Here is a 25,463-nt window from a genome sequence, read left to right as displayed (position 1 = left end):
CCGGCGCACCCCGCGCCGAGCGGCGGTTCTCGCGAGACTCTCCAGGGCTAACGCCTGGACTTCATTTCCCTCCGGCCTTCAGCACGCCGGAAGTGGCGGCGCGCGACTTCCGGGCTGCCGTGTGGGGTAGCAGCGGTGAGGAGCGCGGCGCTGGGGTGGCAGTGAAGGCCGGCAGCGGGCGGGGAGCGCGACGGCGGCTGGGATGGACGTGACCGGGCCCGAGACCGACTGGCGCAGCACCAACTTCCGGCAGAAGCTCGTCAGCCAGATGTGAGTGTGCGCTCCGGCCCGGGTGTTGGCTAGGCCGCGCCTCGGCCGCTGCCGGAGCGGCTCCGGCGCCTCCCGCCGCCCCGGGGCTGCCCGTGCTCGAATGGCTGTGGCTCGCCCGTCTGCGCTCTCCGCGGGTCCTTCGCAGGTCTCTGGCTTTGTCCGTGATTGTCGCTATCCATGTGTGGGGCCTTTAGCACCGGCTCCTGCTCAGATCTCGTGCCGGGGGAGCCGGCCCCCGTTTGGCTTCGCTTCTCCGATCCCCGTTGCTTTTTGCCTTCCTCCTCCCCGGCCATAGCGGCTGCTTGGCCTGCTGGGGAGCCTCTGTTTTAGGGTTTCCACTTTGTGATGCTTAGTGCTGCCTAGTCTCACATGCTCTGTTCTATGAAAACCACCGTCGTTACCTTGCATCTGACTTGTAAACAGCAAAAACGAAATGAAAATGTCAGCAACTGAATTTGTTGGTAATTTGGAATGGGGGATTGCTGTGGCAGTTCTTGTGTGTTCGTTGGTATCTGCCTGATCTAGAAAGGTTGCTTAAAAGGAATAAAGTTTAGCCTTTTTGGCTGTCCACTGTGAAGCAATCTTTACTTAAATTACTTTGCTGCTCAACCCGATACTCCTATTACAGAGAAGGTTCTTTTACCTTATGAAAGCTGATTATCATAGAACTGAGAGTCCTTTTCAAATCCTTATTTATGAATGCTTGAAGAACTCTGAGCATGCCTCGTGGCTTTTGAAGGCAGGGCTTTCCTGACTGGTGTTTCAGAGTTAATTTTTTGGTATTCATGACAGATACGATGTTTGCTTGTCAAAGCTTTTTTGCTGTTCAGAGCTGATGTTTTACTGTCTAAACTTTGTGCGAGACAATTTATCGTGCCAGGTGAATCTCTTGCGTTTTCCTCTTTTGTTTTGTACTTCTTCATCAACACGAGCAAACAGAACTGCCTTGCAGTGCCCTGAGACTTAAAGGAAATGAATATGAATCAGCAGATACAAACCTTAATGCAATGAGCATTTGTTGTTTGTGTGTTTGCTCTGCAAATTGTGACTGTTTTTCTGTGAGCAGTAAGCAGTGATGATAAATGTTTGAATGGGGAGCATACAGTGAGAGACAGAGATTGAATAGGACAGTAGTGGAGAAAGTAGAATTAAGATTTCTTCTGTTTGCTTAAACACTTGCAGATACACACAGACATCTTCTTATGATCTGTGTACTTTTTGTTATAAAAGTATTGATGCAGTCTTTTTTTTCCCCAAAGGCTGTGTTCTGCAGGCAGCCTATCTTCCTTGTACTCCACCCTGCTTTGTAGTAATACTTCTTATGTTTTCATTCACTAGCTCATTTTAAGAGCAAGCAAATTTGTTTGGGATACGCGTGCAGTGATTGCGGTGTTTGGTTGTTTTTTTTTAATTTTTGAAGTGTATTACTATGTGTTAGATATCTGAAAATAAATTTCATGTTGGTACTTAAAATAAAGCAAAGCTACCCCAGAAGTAGAGTTTATAATAGCTAGTTTTATTGAATGAAAAATAGAAGCAATATATTGCCTAAAAAGACTTGAACTCTGTGTGTAGCAAGTTCCAGTTTTCTTCCAGTGAAACTTATGTAGTATTTAGAAGAAATGAGTCATCTGAAAGTTTTCTGAGCTTGTGAGAAGGTTGTTCATAACAGGCTTTTGTGTATATATGTCTTCCAGTTCACTGTGCAAATGTAAGTGATAGGTATGTGTCAACTTGATCTTAAAAGCATGGAACGATTTGCATACTTTGTTTTGGGTACCTCATTATAGCCACTGAATGTGGAAGTCTTAATTTATTGTTATTTCGCCTGCATCTCCCTTCCAACTCTGAATGTTAAGATACATATAGGTAGATACAGATAGTTAGATATTTAGAATGACATTATATGAGGAGAAATTTCAGGGATGCTGTGTGCAATTGGTGTCTTAGTGAATGTACCTGCAATCAGTGTGCATCATTTGGTTGTCATCACTTGAGAGAACACTGCATTTGACTTAAGTAGCTCCATCTAATATTGGGTTGTTGTGTGACTGCAGGCCCAAGCAGTCGCACAGGACTCTTGTTGGATCCAGGAATGCCTCAGCACTCAGCTGGGTTCTTCTTTAGTACTGCTGATTACACAGCCACACCAACAACTGTGTTGGCATAACCTGGCAGGGAAGGCTCGCGGAGTTTTTGAAGCTATGAGGGAGTTGATTCTGTGCACACCAGGAAGGTGATTTTCCTCGCTGAATTAGTGGAAAGAAGAATAAAGCTAGATGTAAGTCTGTGCAGAATCTGGATAGTCCTTTGCTTTCTCCTCTGTAGCCAAAAGCAGCATTGTGCGTGGCTGATTCTGACCCCAGATGTTTGGGAAACTGAGAAGGAATAACTGCATGCATCAGTTCAGGTTAGGGGCTGAACTGTTACAAATGAGCTCCAAGAGAAGGACCTGGGTGTCCTGCTGGACAGCAAGTTGTATGTGAGCCAGCGGTGTGCCCTTTGTAATGCTCTAGAATGCAAAAAATAAATGGTAGATGGATGTACATGTAAGAGTAGGTAAGTTATTTATTGTGGATTATTTTTTTTTTGTGGTCCTAACACCACATTGGTCACTGTCTTTGTATTGTGGCCACTTATCTGTGTGTTACTTTCTTTACTTGCATTTGCATAACATTGTCTTTTTGCCTGCTCAGTTCTTGGTGCTCTCAAAATAAGAGATGTTTTATAATGGGACTAACAAGTTAGTGATGAGTCAGAGCATGGTGTGGACTTAGAGGAAGGAAACCTTTCTGAAAGAGAAACTACTGGAAGAAGGAAGGCATAAATGAAGAACTGGATGCATTTTCTTCCACTGCAACAGAGTTCCTTTATGAGTTGTTCATTTCAAGGCTTGCTTGCCCACGAAAGAATAATTATTCTGCTTTATGCTCAGAGTCTGCTTCGTTTTAAATGACCTTTATGTATAAAGAACATTTTCTAGTGTCTGTCAGGCCACATGAGCAAGTGACCATGAGGGAGGCTTGTGCAGGTAGCTGTGCTTTACTGACTAACCTGCTGTGTCTTGCAAAGAAATAGCTATGCACTCCTTGCCTGCTGCTCTGCACGGTAAGGGTGTGAGTTGTGGCAACTGAAACTCCTGCATTTTAAGGCTGTTGCATCTGTTCTGCTCAGTTGTGTGAAGGGTTTACCGAGTTATTTCAGGAGGCTGAGCTAGGCCACTGCTCATACAAACACCAGCCCTGCTGCAAGGAATGCGGTCAGAATTCAGGGGGAAGAAAACAGTAATCTGTTTCAGGCTGGCTGAAGCTTTCCCTGCCTTGCATTTAGTGTAGGATAGTTGCTCGTGCAGGAGCAGGTACTGAGAGATAAGTTGCTAAGCTATTAATTACAAGGTGAAGGTATTTCCTGGTAGCTTGTTTGTGGAATATAGACTGTAGCTACTAGGCTGCTTTAAAACAGAACAGGTTTTACAGTGAACGAGACTTTTCCAAAAACAAATATGTCTGTAGGATTTGAATAGGGAGGGCTGTTTGCCTGTCTGAACTGCTGATTTTAGGACTTGTTTATCTCAGTGTATTTTTTTGCAGTGGAATTGTTTGCTTCTTGTTGATATACTGAGAATGCCCGTTGTTCTCTGCCATAGCAGAGAACGTTTGTGTGGGGGATTTATTTCCATTTCATCTTACACTTTTAATGTCCCATCCAAAGGGCAGACCTAGGTCCAGTTTACTAGAGGTTTGATGGCTGTGTGATTCTGGGTGGTAGAGAACAGTAAGATTGGGGGGGAAGCTTTTTATGACCAACTTCCATCAATAAGGCTTCTCATCTTCCTGCTTCATCTGCTGCTGTCATGCTGATTGTCCCCTCCTGCTGTGTACAGCTGCCCTTCTGTGTCCTGATCAATGCTCCACCTCCTCATCACTGCTCATTGCCTGAAGGCAGAGATATTCTACCAGTCTTCTAATTTTTCTACTTTATGTTTAGAAGAGGGTAAAAGGTACTGTACAGACCTTTCTAACTGCAGGAAATATATATATATTTAACGTCCTCAGTTAATGCCCAGCCTCATTTCTTCTCTTTTTCTTTTCCAGTGATGAAGCAATGAGGAAGGCCGGTGTTGCCCACAATAAGTCCAGCAAAGATATGGAGAGCCATGTGTTTATGAAGGCCAAAACAAGGGTAAAACCTCTCTGTTTATTTTCAGAAGTTACTGGTATGTCAAAATTTTGGAACGAACCACAGAAACAGCAAATCCAATGCATGTTAAGAATTGGTCTCTGCTCAGAGTACCCAGTTATGAAGATTTTGGGTTTATGTGTGTTCCTCTTACGCTGGGGGAAAGTTAATCATTTTACATCTTGTGGGTGCAGCAAAGTGGATTTCAAGCCAAGGGGCGTGCTGAGACTGCAGCATTGAATGCACGTATGGGATTGTGCTTGATTAAACTCTTATGGAGTGAATTGCATAGAAGTTTCTTTATCTGCAGTGTAGCACTATCCATAATAACCAGTTTGGTGGTGGAGGGGGATTAAGATAACAATGAAAAGGATGCGTTAGGAGTAAGACAAGAAGTTCTGTGGTCTCTGTGGAAATCTGGTTATCGTGTGCAATTCTAGACTCTACCCACATGTGTGAGCTTCTTTCCTGGAGTTCTGTTACAGGAAATTGACTACTGTTACTGCCTTCAAGCATGTGTTTGAGGTGGAACTTGTGATGTTGAAAGTTTTGTGATGCTTACGTCACAAGTTTATTCCTGCTGACAGCCTCTCTGACCCTGGAAGGGTCGTCTCAGCACTGTGACAGATCCTTTTGTGCAGTTTGCAGCACACTCATCAATTGCTGCAAAGGCTGTTTGTCCTTTTGCTTCTGGCACTTCTTGTGGATGTTAGTTGTTAAATATAATAGCTTGCTTGCTTTTGTAATATTAACATCATAAAATAGCTCTTGTAATGTAAATGGGACAAAGGACTAACGTGAGTCAGTATGCCGCATGAGCAAGTTCAGTACTTAAGAAAAGGACTGGAATGGATGGAAAATGGATGTGTTGGTATACAATCAAATACACATTCTGTGATCCTATTAATGTGGCTATCATGGATATTATTTCCATTGAATTTTGTGTTTTTGAGCCTTCTTGTACCATGAACCCTCTGTGAAGGCATTCCCACTTGGCTCATGAAGGTCAGTCCGTGCAAATACACTACTCTGAAAAGCTCACAGAGCTTTTAAAGTAAGATTCGTTAATGCTGAGGGCGAATACTGAAGAGCTATAATGGCATGGTTATCTGTTTCTGTATCCTGTGCCAAAATGCTGCTTTTTGCCTTTAGGAGGAATATCTTTCTCTTGTGGCCAGACTTATTATCCATTTTCGAGATATCCGTAAGTAATCTTTTTTTCCCAGTGATTGCTTATTAGAGACATGGGAAATAACAGTAGATTTCAGGATTTATGTGTGGTTCTATATGTGACTCATCACAGATTGCTTCAAAATTTTCCCCTGTAATATACATGCTGAATTTTTAAATATTGTTTCTTTTACAGCATCCATACATAATTTAAGAGCCTTTGAGAAACAATTGCTACTTCTGCACCCTCCTTTAATTTTTCCTGTATTTTTGCTTTCTTTTCAATGTTTATGTAGTGTTCTGATTACCAGATTTGGTTGATTTAATGTGCTTTGTTTAATTTGATTACAGAGATGTTTTTTGTTCGTTTGTTTTTCCCAGTCTGCTTGTTACAGCTATGATAGAGCTGTCTGGGATTATGGATAAATTGTTTGGGAATAGGTATGATTACAGTAGACAGTGATTTTTAAGAAGTGATATATGTGTGTATGTTTCTTAAGGAGGGTATATCTGAAGTGCCAAATCCGTGTGTGACAAGATTAACAGATGTAATTAATGTATTTTTCTTTTGCAGACAATAAGAAATCTCAAGCCTCAGTCAGTGGTAAGAGATCTTTTTCTTCTGTTCTTTTTTTCCTTTCCGAAATTGAACAACTCAAAAACTGGGGTTTTTATGTGCTGAGAAGGTGGTGAATTTCCTAGCTGGAGGATGGAAGGGTACCACAGTAGCTTCTTGTGTCTTCTGCCTCTGTGGTAACTCTTAAAGCAGTTATAGTAGGAACCTAATGTAATGTTCCTAGTAATGAAGTAAACAAGTATATCATTATTATCCCCCTGTAGGCTAACTGTGCGATGGCTGGGATTGATCAGCATCTCCACTAAACAGTTCAAAATAGTTTGATAATTATTCTAAGGAAGAGAGTGTGTTGCATTCTGTACTTGACCAATACTACCTTGGCACCTCATGTTCTATTTTGGCTTTTTGAATTGCTTTGACTTCACTTTTCTTCATGCCCGGGATTGAGATTGTGATAATTCTCTTGAAAGGCACTGAATTTATTCATTGTATAAAATCAAAACGTTATGATGGGGACTATGGGAACTGCTCTACAAAGTACTTTCTCTGGTTTAAGCCCTGCTCCTCAGGAGGAGGAGGTTAATTGAAGCTATAGTTGGAACTTTGTTCTTGGTTTTTGAGATTATGAGTTATTTATCCTCACGGGGCTTTGCTGGCATCCTGTTTTGACTTGAATAGACATGCAGAGGTGGCTAAAGAATTCCCTTGTCTGATATATTTCGGATGTATTTAGAACTTTGCAAATCTGAAGCGCTTTAAATAATCTTCACTCTGTTTATAGAGAGGCAAAAACCTGTGAGAAGCCTGTAGCAGGCTTGCAGTGAGAGTTAGGGTTTGGATCTAGTTAGGGTTTGAAGCCAATAGATCAGAGAATGGGTACTGAAAAGCAGAATTTTGGGGAAGCAGTTGCATGGTTGGCTGCATATTGGTAACTATTTTCTTTGTAGATCCAATGAATGCCCTGCAGAATTTAACTGGGGGTCCCCCAGCAGGGGCGCCTGGAATGACCATTGCTTCCCGAGCTCAAGGAGCACCGATGAGTGGGATGGGTGGCCTTGGCCCAATGGGGCAGCAAATGAGTCTCCCAGGACAGCAACAGCCTCCTGGAAGCACGGGAATGGCCCCTCATGGTATGCCTGGTGTCTCAACAGCTACTCAGCAGAGTAAGTATTCACTCTGTTTCAGTCACTGAAACTGCTGTGTTGGTCTTTCAGTAAATAACTCTTCTCCACAAGGATAAGGTGCTGAAGGAATTTTGTACTTCTGGTTGTGACTTCTGCTGGAAGAGTTGATTTCAAATAATTCTATCTACTGGGGTAAATGTCTTTCTTAGCATAGTGAGGGAGAGTCTGTCTCTTCTGTGAGCAAATGCTTCTTCCATCCTCCAAGGTGTCAACTTCAGAACTTTGTTCAATGGAATCTACTTTTTTGTGGCTACTGTGCTTTCTGATAGTGACCTGTGTGCATGTTTCCATTAAGAACTCCTACTTCTCAGAGAATTCCGTGGCTCCCATTGTGGTCCTTCCGGGAGATCTTTTAGCTGCACAACTTCTGCACCTTTTTACACTGTGATTTGGTTGCTGACTCAGTAGAGGCTGCAAGCTGTAGAGGTAGTTAGGGAGGCACGTTGTTGATTCTGCTGTTAATGTACCTTCTCCATTTGAGGATGCAAAACTATATGCTGGTCATGAAGAATATCTGCATACTTCAGAGCATCTTTGATTATTGTGAAATTGTACTGTGTAACTGTCTCTTGTCTTGTTTGGGTTTCATGTTTTTAAGTACAGTCTACCGCCTTTTTAGCCCAACTTCAGCTTCAGCAGATAGCTCAGCAGCAACAGCAGCAGCAGCAGCAATTCCAGCAGCAACAGGTGGCTTTGCAGCAACAGCAGTTCCAGGCCCAGCAATCTGCCATGCAGCAACAGTTTCAGGTGCAGCAGCAGCAGGCAGCAGCAGCTGCAGCAGCCCAACAGCAGCAGCAGCAACAGCAGCAGTTGCAAGCCGTCCAGCAGCAGCAACACATGTTGAAACTGCAGATGCAGCAGCAGCAAAACCAGCAGCAGGTGAAGACAAAATAATTAAAATGGCAATTGAGTTGATCTGTGATGAGTTACAAGTCGTGTGAAGCTGTGCTTGCATGAAGTACTGATTATCAGCTCTTCCCATTATTAATACAGTTCCACTTTGGGACTTTAGATTGGCAATGATACATTGCATCCCAGAGGAAAGACTTGACAATAGAGGTTTTTGGTTGCTTTCTTCTGTTATAGCAGTAGAGAATTAAAACACTTTCTCTCTTTCTCCTAATAAACATCAGGACTGTGTTTCATTCTGAGAAGACTGAAGATGTGGGAAAGAATCAAAGAATCATAGAATTGTAGGGGTTGGAAGGGACCTCCAGAGGTCATCGAGTCCAACCCCCCTGCCAAAGCAGGTTCCCTACAGCAGAACTAAAAGCACACTTGTGAATTGCACACTGCTACTTTAAAAAGTGTGTACTGAGAATTTATATGCATCATCTTTAGGTGGAAAAACAGAAGAGGAAACTTCAGCTGTCATGCTTCTGTGCAGTTCTTGTAAATGTTGTTGCTGATGTAGCCTGGTTACATTTAAGAAGTGTTTCTAAGCCCATTTTTACAGAAGAAGCTGATGGACTTCAGCTTTGCCTTTGGAAACTATTTTAGTGTATGTAGGCAGGCTTGTAATAGTGAAACCCACAGGTCATGTGCACTATGTAGAGTTGAGATATCTGAAAAGTGAATGGGTAAAAGAGCTGGATATACAGACTTGAAAATGCCACCTGACATGTTAGGATTCTGTTTGCTGTTGGTTTACTCTGTAAAAATAAGACTGCTGTTGCATTGCTGGAAGCTTTACTGTCCTGGCTTTTCCTGCTTTTCAGATGCAGCAGCAACAGCAGCAGCAGCAACTACAGCGAATTGCCCAAATGCAACAGCTGCAAGCAGCACAGGCTATGCAGGTACAACAGCAGCAGCAACAGCAGCAGCAACAGCAGCAACAAATACCACAGCAACAGCTACAGCAGCAGCCACCTCAACAAGTAATGCAACAGCAGATGCAACAGATGCAGCAGCAGCAACAGCAACAACAGGTTGCTCAGGCACAGCAATCTCAGCTTCCACCACAATCCCAGCCTCAACCCCAGCCCATGGTATCTCAGGCACAGGCAATCTCTGGACAAATTCCTGGTCAGGTTATGCCTGTTACTCTCACGCCACAGCAGTTAAAAGCAATGCAGGTAAGGGCTCGTGACAAGCTTATTGTGGGTTCATTATGATCTGCTGGAGAAGTAAAAAAAAAAATTTTGTTAGTAACAGCATAGGAAAAAGAATAGCTTATTAAGAAACTTGTAGTTAGATTATGATGTGGTCAGCAGAAAATAAGATTTTTTTAGTCAACAAAGAGTAGGAATTTTTGAATTACGAAAGCTACTTATCAATCTGATGCTTTAAAAGTAATTTCCTCTGTAATTCTGGTTCAAGAGAAACCACTGCGATGATGATTAGCATTTGTGAACATGAGCAAGTGCTTTGAGATGCCTTGTGCGTAAGATTGATGCCAGATCTTTAGCATGCTGATTTTGCTTCTGCTGCTGTGTTTAGAGATTTAGTCTAAGTTTAAGATACTGGTAGTTCCTGCTTTGAAGATGATTACTGTGAACATCTTACTAGTTCATCTCAGAAGCTGAGTAATCCTGTTAATGTTGCAGCTTCTCAAACTGTTGCATTAGTCAGCTGTTTTTGAGCTCTTACCAAACCAAGTTAATCTATGAGTATTAGATGTTGTGTGCATCCCTCTGAGTTGTCACAATGAGTGTATAAGTAGTTGAAATGCGATCATTAGTATGTGCTTAGAATAGTATTTTTGAGAGAGATCAACATCTGTATGTTTGCCAGAAAGCTGGAATATCTAGTATTGTCATAGGAAGGCCTTACAGTAAAAAAAGGAGTTGCAAGAAGTCATACTGTGGGTACGCAGCCTGTGACAAGGTTGCTCCAAATGTTAGATGCATGGGAAGTTCAAAAACAGTTCTAGAAGTAGGTGCACGAAGCTGAAGTCTTGTATCCAAAACAAAGCTTTTTTATGAGTATACTCAATGCAGTTGAAAGAGAAGTGTCATACCCTAATCAGATACGGCATTTACTTTGTTCTGTCTTCTTGTACTGCAGGTAAGAGCACAACTGGTCCAGCAGCAGCATGCGGCAGCAGCAGCAGTGCAAGCAGCTCAGGCTCAAGCTGCTCAGATGGGAGCATCAGCGCAGGTAAGGGCCCTGGAGCCAGTATCTCCAGTAACAGGCCTGTAGCAAGTGCATGCTAAAGATGAGCATGGAGATGGGTTTCTGGTGGCTTTCTGATGAGGTTTAATCAGTTATCCCTATGTAAGGGAAGTATGGGCTTTTATGCTGTTTTCCTTTTGCCTGGACTCAGAGGCAGGATTTCGTTGACAACTCTCTATGCATGCTCTCTGTCCTTGGTAGGTAAGATTGTTGCCTGTAGTTACACAGGAATGCACAACAGCAAGGCGGCCTACTGTGCCCTCACTGCAGTCTGACCCTTGGTTCCTTGGAGTGCATCACCTCTCTTTTTGTTATCCTTTCCTAGGAAACTGCTTTGCTGTCTAAACTGATTTCCGTACTGTGAATCTTTGCCTGCTCTCTTAACTCACATGTGTTCCACCTTCCATCTCCGTGTACCAAGTGTAAAAAGTAGTATAGACAACGAAATCTTCCCATGCTCCCCTTTCATTCCTTTCATCTTCCATACTTCTGAGTGAAATGGACTGTAGATATAGATGCTCTTTTTCTGGATGTGGATTTTCAAGGAAAAAACTAGCATGTGTCACGAGTGCAGAGTTACACTAAAAAAAAAAACAAAGTGCTGGGTGAAAGCTTATTGTCTAACAAATTTTTTTTTAACCTTCGATACACTTGTAGCCCCAGTAACTGTTCCTTGATGTGTATCTGGTGTGAAGGAAACATGGGGGAGAAAAACTGGGAGTGACTTGAGCTGATCCTCTCATTCCATTTTCCACAAGAATGTGCAATAGTCTTTCATGTTTTGCCTCTGTAGTTTTCATGTTGAGCCATTTTACAGACATGGGTAAGTACAGTTCTCACCACTTTGTATATGAAGAGGCTGAGGCAGGCAGATGAGAAGGGGCTGACCAGGATTAATGCCTGGGAATACAAAAAGATCTCTGCCATTTCATGTATTGCCCCAATTTTCCTTCCTCACACAAGACATGTTTTAGACTCAGTAAGATCATTACAAGTTTTTTACGTGGGCAGAGGGATAACAATTGGATCTTGAACGTTCATCTCATAAACTTGTATCAGGACTAGTGTTTTGTACATCATCCTAACTCTCATATGGCCCATGTACATGTGGGTGGCTAAGATCTGTTTCTGGTCCTTTTGCTTTTGTCAGTGTAACAGGATATAAAAGCTGAGCAGTGGTAAGTACAATTGGTGCAGTATTGGCAATAATGTAGAATTCTTCTTCTGAAGTTAAAATACATATTAAAACATTTTTTTATTTCTTAAATAATTTCCAGGTGAGAGCTTCAGGGACTTAGGGTGACTAAAAGGAGACACTGACTTTTTTTTTCCTTTCTACTAACTTAATGGTGCTTTTTCCAACCCCTAACCAGGTGGACTGTGCTTATGTAGAGTCAACTTAATTCTTGCCCTACTTAGTGCAATTGTATGCCAGTGGCTTAACAGCACGGTGCATTTGAAAAGTTTTGGGTAAAGAAATGGTTGACAGCTGTTTTTGCATTGTGGCTTTATTCAGACGTGTAGCAACCTCAGGCATTGCTCATTATCACAGATGGAGTTCACAAAACTGTGAAAAACTGCTGTGAAGTCCAATGATTAACTGGTTTCTTATACTTGTGTAACTATTTTCTGTGTATAGTGTTTTCTTTCAAGGTTGTGGACAGTACAGTTTTGATGTTGACTGTCTGGTTACATTTTCTTTCATTTATGGGATGTTTCTTTTGAGAAAAGATTTTTCTTTGCACTGAGTCTGTTTTTCATTAGCAGCACAATTAATCTGCCTAGATTTCCTTATTTGGTTCTGGGAAGCTTTTGTTATAAACAAACCCTATCCTAATACTTGCTTGTTACACTTAAGCTTGGTCTCTAGGCGCTTTTGGTCTGGGAATTTGGGTTGATGTGCCTGTGTTTTTCCTTCTCTGTGAAGTTTCTGATGAGCTTTCCTGTGTAAAATAAAAGCAAGCCTAAATTCAGTTGTGGATCCATGTTAAGCTATGAAATTCTTCTCTGAAGTCATAACGTTCAGGTGAATGCTATTCCACTTGGATGTCCAGTCCTTGTGAGTGTGTAACTCACACAGATAAGCAAAATAGTGTCCTAGTGACCACAAAGTGCTACACAAGTGCTTGGAGTACCAAGAGAAACTCCGTAGCGAACTGGAGTTAAGTATTAATGAAGTTTAAATTACTGTTCTCCTGCATGTCCTTCAGATGCTCAGAATGCAAATTATCCGTTGTTGATCATCTGAAAATCAGGCCTGGCCTGTCATTAGTAGAGTAATAGTGGCACAGTACTTATATATTCTTACCAGAATCTGTGTATTTGGATCCCCTGGATTTTAGATGCAAGACAACGACAAGTTCAGATTCTAATTATTGTATTCCATCTCAACATTTGTATCAAATAGCACACTTAGCATCTTACAGGAGAGAGATAATTTATTCCTCTGCTCTCTGGTTTTGTGGGGTAAAGTTCTCAATATAAATTGATTCATCTCGATTTCAGCTGTGGAGAAAGATTTGCCTTCAGTTTAAATCTTTCTCAGAAGTACCTGAACACTTCTGGTTGCCTTTCTTTTTTAGGCTGATGAGCTCCTTCGTAGGTATATTGCTTTGCATAAAACAAATATGATCTTTTGAAATCTCCTTTCCCAATTACTTCGAAGAGTGGCAGGTTTCATAAATGTAAATCAGCTGGAAGAATGGGAAAAATAAATTACTTTTGCTAAGACTGGAATTGGTGTCATTTATATCTATATATGCACTTGCTTTCCAAAGCACACATTAAAAAAACAAAGTACATGTGTACATGTTCATTCAACCACGATACAGCAGCTGAAAGTCTTTGATTCAGAGTTGGTCCTGCTGGTGTTCAGTGGTTTGCCAGACAACCAAACTATGAATAAACTGCTAATTACTGTGACCTGGGAGAAAGTAATCTAAATCTGCACACTTTGGTGGTGTGGCATGAGAAACGGGACCAAGGTGGGACGTTTGAGTTGCCAAAACATCCCTGGGATTTCACGCTCTCCAGAGATCCGTGTGCATTCACAAGGGTCTGAGATGGGATGATTGTGCCTGGAAGGATTTTATCTTTTTTTTTTTCCCCAGCAATTTTCTTTCTTTTTATTTTTTTGGGTTTTTTTTTGTTAGGGTTTTGTTGCTTCACCAGCTCTCATGTTGATAAAGTAGCTCTTCACTGTACTTTGTAGCATCCACCTGTGCTTTGTGCCAGTGCTGGGTTGTTGTGTTTGCTTGTGGTGGCTGTTGCATGCTGTGTGTGTACATGTGCATGTGTGTGTGATGTCTGAAGCGCTCTCATTTGTTTCTCTTTTGAAATCCTGTCTCTGACCATCCCTCTCTGCCTGGATGGAAGGTGACTGCATTGCGCTGTTGTGAACTAACAGTTGTGCTGAATTTGACACTTCTTTTCTTTCGGTTTTCTTTCCTTTTTCAGTCTTGCTGCGTTGTATTTAATTTTATTTATTTTTTAACAATTGTAAGCACATGCATTCTCTGACTCTCTAGACGTGTCGCTGGCTGCTTCAGTCCATTTACATGGAACACTAAGCAAGAATGCCCTGAATCATTCACTGAAATGAGACTTCTTTAAGTCCTAGGTTAGTTAGAGCCTGTGTAGGTTCCTTGGTAACGTATGCACTGGAAAAAAAGTGGCCCAGATAACTTCACTGTAGATCTGAAAAGTATAAACTGTCCAAGTTACTTGAATACTACCTCAAAAATATGCTATATTTCCCATAAATGTTTATTACACTTCAGCTCAGAGCGTATCTGATGTGATACTAAGTAATGGAAGGCTATACAGTTATATATAATCTGTGTTTTTGCAGACTGACGGGTCTGAAAGGCACTTCTAGATGTTGCAGAGTAGTGTGTACCTAATACTATTTTAGAATACAAATCTAATGCTAACCTTAATCATTTTAGACAAATGCTGATACTTCAGGGTGTGCTCAGTCTGTACAACTGAAGAATCAAATAGTGCAACAATGATCTTGAGGCAGACCTGAGTTCATAAGAGAAAATCCTAATGTAGCCTAGTAGTATAGGAGTGGGTATCTGTCAAAATGCTGGAAATTACAAGGATGTATTTAATTCATTCTATGAGATACAAAAGGAAGGAAATAGCTTCTAAGTGCAAGTCCTTTTTGTTGTTTTGTAGTGTTACAGAGTCATAGGTTGCTCTGAAATTTTGCTCGCTGTAGGTCAGCTCATTGGAGCATTGCTGTTGGCTGTGGCTCCTGAATTGTCTGCTGTATTCTTTGACAGTGGCAAATGCAAATACTGCTAAATCCTCTGAGACCACAGTGAGGGAAGGTACATCAGAAACCTATGATGTTAGAGAGGCAAAGAAGCTCATATGGAGTGCTTGTTTAGTGCACTTATTTACAATAATGGTAGAAATTCAAGCCATCGGGCAAGATTTGGGGAAAACTCTTCCTGCAAATGGTAGTGTTATCAATCCTTAACCTACAAATCTGAACCTACGAATCAGCGCTTTCAAGATATCTAGAATTCATTAGGTTCTTTCTAAAAAGGGGTAGAAGGGGTGTAAAAAGAAGCTTGATTTATTAGCTAGAGTCTTAGGCTAACCATTAGAGAACAGCTCACTAACCTGCCCTTCATGCTCCCCCTCCCCCTAATTCCTGGAGGTTGCATGTGCTTCTCATCCTGCCACTGCACTGCATTTCTTGTTTTGCGATTACTTTTGTCTGTTGTCCCTCTGTCCTCAAAGATGATCACCGCACCTATGGCCCGAGGTGGGATGCAAATAAGACCACGGTTCCCGCCTACCACCGCAGTGTCTGCTACACCGCCAAGCTCCATTCCTATGGGCGGACAGCAAATGCCACAGGTATTTACTGAGTCAAAGCACGTTGTGTCAGGTATTGCACAAAGCGTTGGATGTGTGATTGTATAGAGCTTGCTGTCAAGCAAGGGGAAGTTCACCTTTTCGTGGAACAGTAACTTGGTGGTGTCAGGGTATTGGGCTGTTGAGGTTTTTCACGGATCCTTTTTCATTTCAAACAGCAGGTTTTCTGAGAGTGTGGGACATCAAGGTGGTTCCAAGAAGCATAGGTCTTTCTTATAACGCTTACAACTTTTTAATGTAGCTGTTTCAAGTCACAAATTAGAACTATTAAATTTCTGTTTAATCTTTGTCCATACTCCACTATGAGTTTGCATTTAGGAGAGTTTCCAGAAGTGTTGCAATGTACCCTAATGCACTGGCTGAGTTGTGTCCAGGACCTTAGTTGTCATGTATTTGTGCTCTTTACAAGTGCCTCTTGCATTAATAATAAACTTAGCTCGTTTCAGTTTGAATATCAACTTGGCATGTAATCAAGGTCTAAGAAAAATTGAGTTCTCTTCCTTCACAGTTGCGAAGGAGAAGCTACCAGAAGGGCTCCACTTGTGTGAGAGAACCTGTGTAGGCAGGTGGGCAGCACCTAGCCAGGTGTTGCTGAAGGTGCTTGAGGTCAGAGTACTGCATTTGCTTAGCGCAGGTTCTGGTCTTCTGAAGACCCCACAGCCATGATTCACAAGCAAAGTCTGTCATTGGAGGGGAGCAACAGTGGGGAAAACTGGAATGAAAGAGAAGTTCTTACTAGTATGTCATAAAATAAGGCACTACTCAGCTGAACTCTGTGGTTTGCTCAACTCTGTGATTGGTGCTGGTTTACATATGCATCGTATTATGGTGGTGTGAGAATGTTCAACTGAATTTTTAAACTCTGGTGTTTGTGAACCTAATGTCTTGTTTTTCTAGATATTAATTTCTAAATTTAATGCCAGGTGTGTAGTTTTACTCAACGTTATTGCATTTTGCTTATAGGTTTAATGAAGGTTCCTTCATTTTTGCATTTTTGTGTCCTTTGCAATCTTTTCTGGGGGATGTGGAGCATTGGAAACTGCTTCTTATTGCTGCTGCATCAGGTCTAATAGGAACAGCCTTTTTTTTGTCATTAGTTTGCTAAGGTAGTTACAATGATCAGAAAGATGGTGCAGGAAGGTACACCTGTCATTGCTGGTTTAAGATGTGCAGTCATTTCAGTGCAGGTAACTGTTTATGTTAACTGAAATAAAACCCAGGCATAGCTTTTGAATCAAAGGAGAATTTGCTAAGAGCTTAATTTGCTGTAGCAGTTCAGATTGTGTGAGACAATCATTTTTGGACTGACATGAGGGGGCTTCTGTTAGATGCTTAAGTGTTAGATTGGCTTACATTCACTTCTAGTTTTAGTATTCAGTGCCATAGTGCTTTATTGCTGTCATGTCTGTGTTTATGGAGGGGCTTTGATTTCCAGGTGACTGTAGAAAAAGATATAGAAAATCGAACAATTAAAGAAGGCAGAAGAAGAAAGGCAATCTGTTTATGAAAGTGGGTTATAAACACATGGAAGAGTGGGCAAGTGAGTAATTGTTGGGAAAAGCTGCTCTCGCATATCATATCATTTGATAGCTCTGAATCAGTGTGAATCTCTAGCATTCAGTGCCAAATTTTGCTCTAGTTCCAGGTGAATTAAAATTTGGAACTGTTGTCATTTACACCTCTTAGTTTTGTGAAATGCTTAAGCAATACTGTCTGCTGGATATGCTGTCATTACCATGTCATTGGAGCCCTTGCAGCTGTTCACAGTAGGAGTAAATGGCTGTAGCATACATCTGGTTATTAGTCACTCAGAATCTAAAGTGTCACCTCTGACTACAATACAAAAAGTCATTTTAGACTCTGTACAGATGGTTCTAAATGTCTTCTCATTTTGGAAAAGAATCTCGGTGTTATCTTGAAGAATCTCTTTCAACAAAAGAGCCAGATGTTATGTCAGTGTTTTGTGACTATTTGTTTTCATTCCATTGACACATTTTTTCTGTCCTTTTATCATAAGGCTCAGTTAATTCTGCAGTGGGTCTTTTTTATTGTTGTTTGGTTGTTGGTTTCTTTTGCTATTAGCCTTTCTCAGCAAAAGAATATACTTACTGATATGCCATTACGTTCCACTACCTCCTGGTCTTTGAACACACCAGAGAATTGGAAGTGATTTTTTTTTTTTCTTAGCTGAAGTTTGTTTTTCCCTGAATGGATACTAAATATTATTAAGTGAGAGCTTCAGTTGTGCAAGCCTAAATATATTCTGGGCAAGGCTTCCTATGGTTTCATACAGTGTTCAGGTACTGCAGAGTTACTTGGTGTTCAGTGGGCTGTAGTATCTGTCCTTGAGTATGCTTTCACATGCATAAAATCTCATCCTACAGTGAAAAAAATGCAAAATTGCATTATCTTCCATATGTTGAAAATGAAGGGTACACAAACTGTCCAGTAACCATGGTTAAACTCTTGAGTGAAATGAGGAGCTAAATGAGTTAATTGGATCTAAAGGAAGTTCTCTGCTTCCCCTCTCTGAAGTGATTATATATCAAATGAACTGCTTTCAAAGAATCATAAAGAGGTTTGGCATTGCATACTTCTGAGTCAGTTGCTGAAAAGGTTTTATATAATATTAAGCATTAGCCTTTAGTGTTCTGAAATGAAGCTAGCAGGGAGCAAACTTATTGCAAGAAGGAAAGCTGCTTGCCTATGGTTGTACTTAATAAAGAGAGGTAATACTATTAAACAGATAACAACACTAATTCATCTTATGCTTATTTGCATAACGTAGTATGCTACTTTTTTTCTTTGCTTTTCTGCATTTGTAATTTAATGTGAAGGGATCTTGACGTAGCAATAGATGTAGAAGCTTAAATCTGGGTACAAACCTTAATGCAGCCTTTCTTCTTCCTTCCTAAAACACCAGGATTTAACTTCTCAAGAGTAATTTTATGTAACCAGCCTCAGACATGTTAAAAAGGCCTGGTTTTCAGGGAGTGCTAAACCACTTAGAAGTGTTCATAGTTTGGCCCCACAAAAATGGGTGCAACGTCTGTAGGGGTAAGTTCTAAATTTATTACTGTTCAGAAGAATGTTGAATAGAATGGCAAAAAGTCAGGAATTATTTTTTGGGGTGTTCATACTAACTTCCACGGGATGTTGAGGTGGTTGATTTCTGTGAGAGCTGCACAGTGAGATGCTTTGCAATCTCAGAAATGCTTTTCCAATTGCTGAGGAGACACAGGTTGTTAAAAAATCTTGTTGTGAATTTCAGGTTGGTAGAAGAGATTGAGAATGTAATGGAGTTACTGAAGATTTTTTTTTTTCCTTTAAGTAAAAACAGTATTTCAGGCTGCATTTATTTTTAAACTGATTTCATGGATAATGAATTAGCATCTTTAAGTTCATCAGTTTTATATTTGCACCTAGGTGAGGATTGCTTTGGCTTGTAACGTATTTACTTTCTTGCATAGCTGTAACGTGGTATTTCCAAGAAGGCATATTGTGTCATATTCAGCATCCTCTGAAAATGGGTGATTAAGATGGATAGTTAACGAACGAGTGAAGGACAACTTGCAGTGTCCATGAAGTGTTGGGCTGGTGGGGACCTATGTTTAAAAGTGGTTTATACTGATGGAATGATTTGTTGATTCATGAAGGTGCTAATTGTTAACTCAGGTATTCTGTAAGTCACTGAGTAGGCTAACTAAACATACCTTGTTGTATGTGCAGCCTAAGGCCATAGAACTCTGCACTTGCCTTAAACAAACGTGCTCATATAATATCTGCATCACTGTACCATACTCCTGGCCATGATAAAGGGTTTGGGTTTTTTTTAGTTGGTTTTAAGTGGTAAAAGGGAAAAATGGCTGTGAAATGAGCACAGGGGGGCAGTTGCTCTAATTTGAACATCATCTGGCTATATTACTTTATAGTGTGCAGAATAAACTTCGTTGTTATCTAGAGTTTGGTGCTGTTCTGAAAATTCCTTATTTGTCTTTTTGTCCTTTAGGCATACCTCATCTTTTTCCAAAGGTCAGAAAGCTGCTTCACTTTTGTCCACCCAGCCATTCAGTTTATACTGTTACTCTCTCCACTCTGATTTGCAAAGCTGCATGAGACATGCTGGTGGTTTGATTTACTTAATTGTTTTTCTTCTTTCAACATGAAGAAAACGAATTGAGAAGCTACAGTTAAATCTGACAGACCTTTGAAGTCTATAATCAAAATTCAAATGCAAAGGTTTTTTTTAGTGATTGCTATTTCAAGTTAGAACTTTTTTCCCCTTGCTTTTCTTTACCCTAGTTCGAATAAAGCACAGGTTTTTCAGGTGGCACTTCTGACACTTTAATTGCAGCCTGTTGTTGTGGGAAATGAAAAAGTCGTTACACAGTTATCCAAATTGCATGCAGTTTTAATTGTTATTTCTGGTAAAGTTAATAGGAAGTACTGCCATAAAGGCCTCAACAGTGATACAGCTGGAACTGTTTTCATTATGGAGAAGAACAGGAAACTAACATTTTCATTTCTTATAGGGCTGAGGATATGCTTCTCTCCATAGTTAAAGCCTGTTAGTTAGGTTCCCATTGTCTTCTCCCTTTTGTTGTTGTTGACCTTATTCTTTTTCCACATTTCAGGTCAGCCAGAACAGCATTACCATGATGTCATCCCCATCTCCTGTCCAGCAAGCTCAGACACCCCAGTCAATGCCTCCACCACCACAGCCACAGCCATCTCCTCAACCAGGCCAACCAAATTCTCAGCCAAACTCAAATGTCAGGTGAGCTGGACTGTAACTTCTGAAGGTTTTCAGAAGCATTCGACAGACTTCACACTGTTTCCATGGAAGTGTATAAATTTTACTGTGAACTTTGTGAGAGTGTAGGTGGCGTTATGCCAAATACACTCTGAAAACCCCCGTGTATAAGAAATCCGTAGCAAATCTACTGCTGGAGCTCCAAATTGCTATAGCAACACTTAGTGAAAATGTATGTTTGCAGGCTGACCATGCTTCCTTATCAGACTCTGGCAGATTTGTTTTCATTGTTATCTTTCAGCTCTGGCCCAGCTCCATCTCCCAGCAGCTTTCTCCCCAGTCCATCTCCACAGCCATCCCAGAGCCCAGCAGCTGCACGAACACCTCAGAACTTTAGCGTCCCATCCCCAGGTCCTTTAAACACTCCAGGTGAGTATGAGATCTCTGTTACAGACCATGAATTGGGGTATATTTTGATAACAGATTTCCTGGGAATTATTACACTTATTATTTGGTATGACATAAACATTAAACAGCACTGCTGAACAGCCAGCATGGTGAATAGTAGGCATGTTGTATGCATCACAGTGCTTTTCTATCCCAGTTGGAAAAGAGCAATTTCTGATTCTGTGAGTTAACTTGCTGACTCCTCTTACAGTGTTGTGTGCTCTGCAGTTTAAAAAGTGTGGGCTGAAGGAAAACTGCAGCAAGTTCCGTGTGCTGATTTAATGTTTAATGTACCAGAGTGAGGCAAAATGGGAATCTAGGAAATGAAAGTATGAAACCTTTGGACATTTTCAGGAGTAAAAAAAAAAAAGTAGTAATAAATGGGAATTGCTGCACTGTCCACAGAGCATGTTGTTATTTCTGCAAAAAGATTAGAGGACTGGACAGGTACTGAAGCTGTGGAGTGCATCATGAACTATGGTTTGAGAGTTGCCACATTTCAGATCTGGATTCTCTTATCCATGCAACATGCAGTCTTTACTTCTTGCTAGGAAACCCAAACTCTGTCATGAGTCCAGCCAGTTCTAGCCAGTCAGAGGAACAACAATATCTGGAGAAACTCAAACAGCTATCAAAATACATTGAGCCACTCCGGAGGATGATCAATAAAATCGATAAAAATGAAGGTGAGTTTCGTTTTCATGCATTTCTTTGTCTCTCTTATAATGGAAGAAACAGTGCATCTTTTTATGATGGTTTCTGTTCCAGAGATTAAAAATGACAGTCACAGCTAATTATTTTACTAAGAAGAATGGGTAAAATCCTTAAATTCCTATCAGTTTTCCTTCATATTTGATGTTTTTGGGGTACGTTCTGATAGCTTATGCAGTGGGTGTGCTTAAACATTAGACAAAAGATCTATCTCACTATTTTCTTCAATGTTTGCTAATATTTTTTCTTTTAACCCCATGGTGTGTTTCTGTCTGCAAGTATGGTAGTTGTCCCCATTGTCAATGTTTGTCTCTTGATATTTTTTCAGATAGAAAGAAGGACCTGAGTAAAATGAAGAGCCTCCTGGATATCCTGACTGACCCTTCAAAACGGTAACTTGTCAATTTGCAGTGGATAAAAGTTCCCTACCTCTTCCAGAAAGTTTCTGTTTAGCATCTGGCCATGTTGGCACTGAAGTTGCCTGTGGGGCTCAGATAGCAGAAACACTTGAGCTGAGGTGCCCCTTTTGTGGTGATGAACTTTGTCTTCTTCTGCAGATGCCCTCTGAAGACACTGCAGAAATGCGAAATTGCACTGGAGAAGCTAAAGAATGATATGGCTGTGGTACGTAATGCTTTGCTTAATAAAAGATAAGCAATCGATTCAAAAAAATCTTATAATTTAGTAACTTTTTGTGTTTCTTGTTGCTTATGCTGTTATGAATTCAATTGAGGTTGGACAAACTAAGAAAACAGGAAAAAACAGGCAAGCTCTTCATATTGTATGCATCTTTTAATGGAGCTTTCAAATTCTTGTGTTTTGTGCAAATATTATAGTAATTCTTTCTATGAATTTCTGCAGCTGATTTCAGGAGAAAGCTGCAGGCTTATTTAATGTTACTGTGTGCAGTTTTGAGAATTCTTTGCATTTAGTGCATTGGAAGTTTACTGCTGTAAAGTTTTGTGGAATGTTTTTATGTTTGGTGATAATTAAGGGAAAAGGTGGGGCTTTTGTATTTTAGCCTACTCCACCACCTCCCCCAGTGCCTCCCACCAAACAGCAGTACTTGTGTCAGCCACTTCTGGATGCTGTCTTGGCCAACATCCGGTCACCAGTCTTCAACCATTCCCTCTACCGCACCTTTATGCCAGCTATGACTGCCATTCATGGTCCACCAATCACGTATGTATCATTAACTAACTGCTTCTTTATTCCAACTGTTGAAAGAATGGGGGTGGGTTTATGGCAAGATGGGAGTTGTACCTTTTTACGCCTGTAAAATGTTTGGCAAATGTAGTGTTGGCATAAAATTTTCACCTTGTTCTATTGTGAACTGCATTTTACATAGGGCCCCAGTTATCTCCTCTCGAAAACGAAAATATGAAGAGGATGACAGACAGACTATACCAAATGTGTTACAAGGGGAAGTTGCAAGATTAAATCCTAAGTTCCTGGTGAACCTGGACCCCTCCCATTGCAGTAATAATGGCACAGTTCATCTCATATGCAAACTAGGTAAGAAGAAACTGAGGACTGAATTCAGAACTGAGGGATCTTTTTTTCCTGTTGGCTGAGTCTTGAATCTTGCCAACCTGTGACTTCTGCATGAAGTCTGTAGTTATCAGTGTCACAGAACAGCTTAATCATGACATTTCTGTACAGCCTGCCTTAGGTAACACCTAGAAATTTCATTCACAGTGACCAATCCTTTACTCACTCTGAGGCTCTAACTATTAATCTCATTGAGTGTGTAGAAACCATTTGTTGATAGCAGCAGTCTTGATACCTGGTATGTGAGACCTGTTCTTATTCCAACAATTAGGATAGAGCTGGAAAAATGGTGAGTTAATTTTTGGAAGGGTCTATTAATCGGTACTAATCATGACTGATAATTATATATGTTTAAAAAATGAATTCAGACGACATCTTCCTTGCTACTTCTCAGCTGAATAAACAGAAAGTGTTACAGTCTATGATCTTACTTTCCAGATGGGAATCCAAGCAAAGCAGATTCTTTTTCATCCCCTTTATGTGGGAAATCTGAACTGATCTCTTCTTGAACATCCTGAGCTACTACAGGAGGCACCTAATCCTCCAAAATGAGGTGTCATAATGAATCTTAATGAAGGCCAGCCAATTAAATGATGGGCAATGTGCAGAATTACTTAAGAGATGGATCTGTCTTTGCCAGGCTGTCCTTCCAATAAGTGAAATGAGATTTCCATTTTTGTTTTAAAACAGTATACCCTTGTCTTCTTCCTGGGGCTCAGAGGCTTGAAACTGAGCTGAGTTATGTATGAAAAGAATGTCCATACAAGGGACAAAAAAGGCTTTATTCTGATGGAAAATGTGCTTGCATTCTAGATGACAAGAATCTTCCAAATGTCCCACCACTACAGCTCAGCGTTCCAGCGGACTATCCAGATCAGAGCCCTCTGTGGATAAAAAACCCTAGGCAGTATGGTATGAGGATTCTAGCATGGTATTTGGGGGCATGTGTGCATAGTAGTATTGGGGAAATGTGAACACCTAATGTAATATCTTTTTAAATAACTATAATTTTTTTTTTCCCAGCAGCCAATCCCTTCTTGCAGTCAGTGTATCGATACATGACTTCAAAACTGTTGCAACTTCCAGACAAGCATTCAGTCACGGCACTCTTAAACACCTGGGCACAAAGTATTCGTCAAGCCTGCCTCTCTGCTGCATAATGTGTCACTTTCTATATCATGAAGCAAGAAATCAAGTCTCAACAGCTGGCCTTTTCCACGTACCATTTCTAAAGTCATGGGCATTTTGGGGAGGTTACTTCAGAAGAAAGAAGCCTTACATTTTTTTGTTTCTAGGTGTCAGGTTCAGTAGAGGACCTGGTATTAGTTCTAGATTTCATGCTTTTTATCTTCTGCCTCTGTGGACTTCTGTCAGCATTTTCAAATATGCAGAATGTGTATATATGGTTCTCAAGACTGTATTAGGAGTTTTTATTGTCTTCTTAGAGAAGAAATTATTTGTGGACTTCCATCAGGGAGTCTCATTGGTAAAAGAGGAAGCAGGGAGAGAATGCCCTAATTTACTTCAAAGTTTGCTGAGTGCCAGTATTCCTTTCACACTGTATGTTTTGTGACCTGATACTCCCCCAGAAATAAAACAACTGCAAGTAAAACATGCTTGCAAACTTCCTAGTGTTTGCAGGAATCTTTTGTCTATTAGCTTTGCCCTGCCCAGGGTTGGGATAAATTATGGTCTTTTAGGATACTCCTCAAATGTGTGAGATAAATCAGGATAATTATATTGGTGGGGGAAAGACTAAACAGAAGGAAAAAAATATTTTCTAGCTTATTTTAAATGCTACTTTGTATAAAAGGGTTTTGGTTAGCATGGACCACAGTTTTCTTGCTCTGACAGTGCAGCAGTTAGAGGAGATATTAATGTGCACAATGACTTCCCATATAAGTAAGTGTGTGTGTAAAGGTGGCGGTGCAACAACAGTTCAAAGCTGTAGTACCACAGATCAATCCAGCAGGCTTGTAGCCATGTCTTCTTTACTAGTGGAATAGAGTCAGTCTGAGGCATCTGACTTGCCTGGAGGAGTTGATGCAGTTTAGTGGCTACATGGTGAGTTTTGTTTTCTTTTGCTTCCTTTTTAAGAGAAAAGGACAAAAAAAAAAGTAAAAACAAAAAAATACATCACATAGCTCAGTAGCAGATCTGACAACTATTATTTTGTGCCTTGGGCAAAATACAGAGCACACAAGTTGGTTGTCAGCTGCTGTATTGCTGTGGGCTTCCAATGAAGACACTTGCCATGAATAATTAAATTTGTTTTCTTTTTCCCCCATTCTCATAGTTTGTTTGCTCTTATTTTCTTAGTGCAGAAACAAATTCAGGTTTCAGATGTTCCAGTTATATCCTATTTTATCTCCCTGTATTATGCAGCAAATCTTAAAGAGCAGCTGCACTCTCTCAGTAGTGCCAAGAAATTGCACTGACCTTTGTAAATGTGTGATGTTGGTTTTAGTATCTTGGGTACTTAGTAACCACTAACTGAGGCAGCAGAATGCTATCAGTATTTTGTACATGAACTAATGCATTATCTGTTTGTTTCTATTGTAATAAATTTATTATTATTCCTGTGTTGGATGCTAACATTATACTACTCTTCCCA

At 40.7% G+C, this 25,463-nt stretch overlaps 1 protein-coding gene across 3 annotated transcripts; it reads left to right on the top strand.

The window, feature by feature from the left end:
- The first annotated feature begins 72 nt into the window (after positions 1 to 72).
- On the top strand, positions 73 to 24,477 carry MED15 (mediator complex subunit 15). 3 transcript variants are annotated; one of them, XM_048963633.1, is made up of 18 exons: positions 73 to 270; positions 4,365 to 4,452; positions 5,602 to 5,653; positions 6,194 to 6,223; positions 7,144 to 7,359; positions 8,000 to 8,259; positions 9,099 to 9,455; positions 10,387 to 10,479; positions 15,250 to 15,369; positions 20,022 to 20,164; positions 20,442 to 20,569; positions 21,139 to 21,273; positions 21,627 to 21,690; positions 21,856 to 21,922; positions 22,320 to 22,480; positions 22,647 to 22,813; positions 23,663 to 23,761; positions 23,876 to 24,477. In XM_048963633.1, the coding sequence occupies exons 1-18, from the start codon at positions 203 to 205 to the stop codon at positions 24,007 to 24,009; spliced, it is 2,382 nt and encodes a 793-aa protein (XP_048819590.1). In that variant the 5' UTR covers positions 73 to 202; the 3' UTR covers positions 24,010 to 24,477. The 3 variants fall into 3 exon arrangements, with proteins under 3 accessions (XP_048819590.1, XP_048819589.1, XP_048819591.1); XM_048963632.1 differs by having other exon boundaries at positions 23,873 to 24,477; XM_048963634.1 differs by lacking the exon at positions 15,250 to 15,369 and having other exon boundaries at positions 23,873 to 24,477.
- The last annotated feature ends 986 nt before the right edge of the window (positions 24,478 to 25,463 follow it).

This window comes from Lagopus muta, chromosome 17 (genome assembly GCF_023343835.1).
Source record: "Lagopus muta isolate bLagMut1 chromosome 17, bLagMut1 primary, whole genome shotgun sequence".
In the NCBI taxonomy this organism is placed as follows: Eukaryota; Metazoa; Chordata; class Aves; order Galliformes; family Phasianidae; genus Lagopus; species Lagopus muta.
Note: the sequence above shows the minus strand (reverse complement) of the source record. Positions and strands in the feature narration are given on the sequence as shown.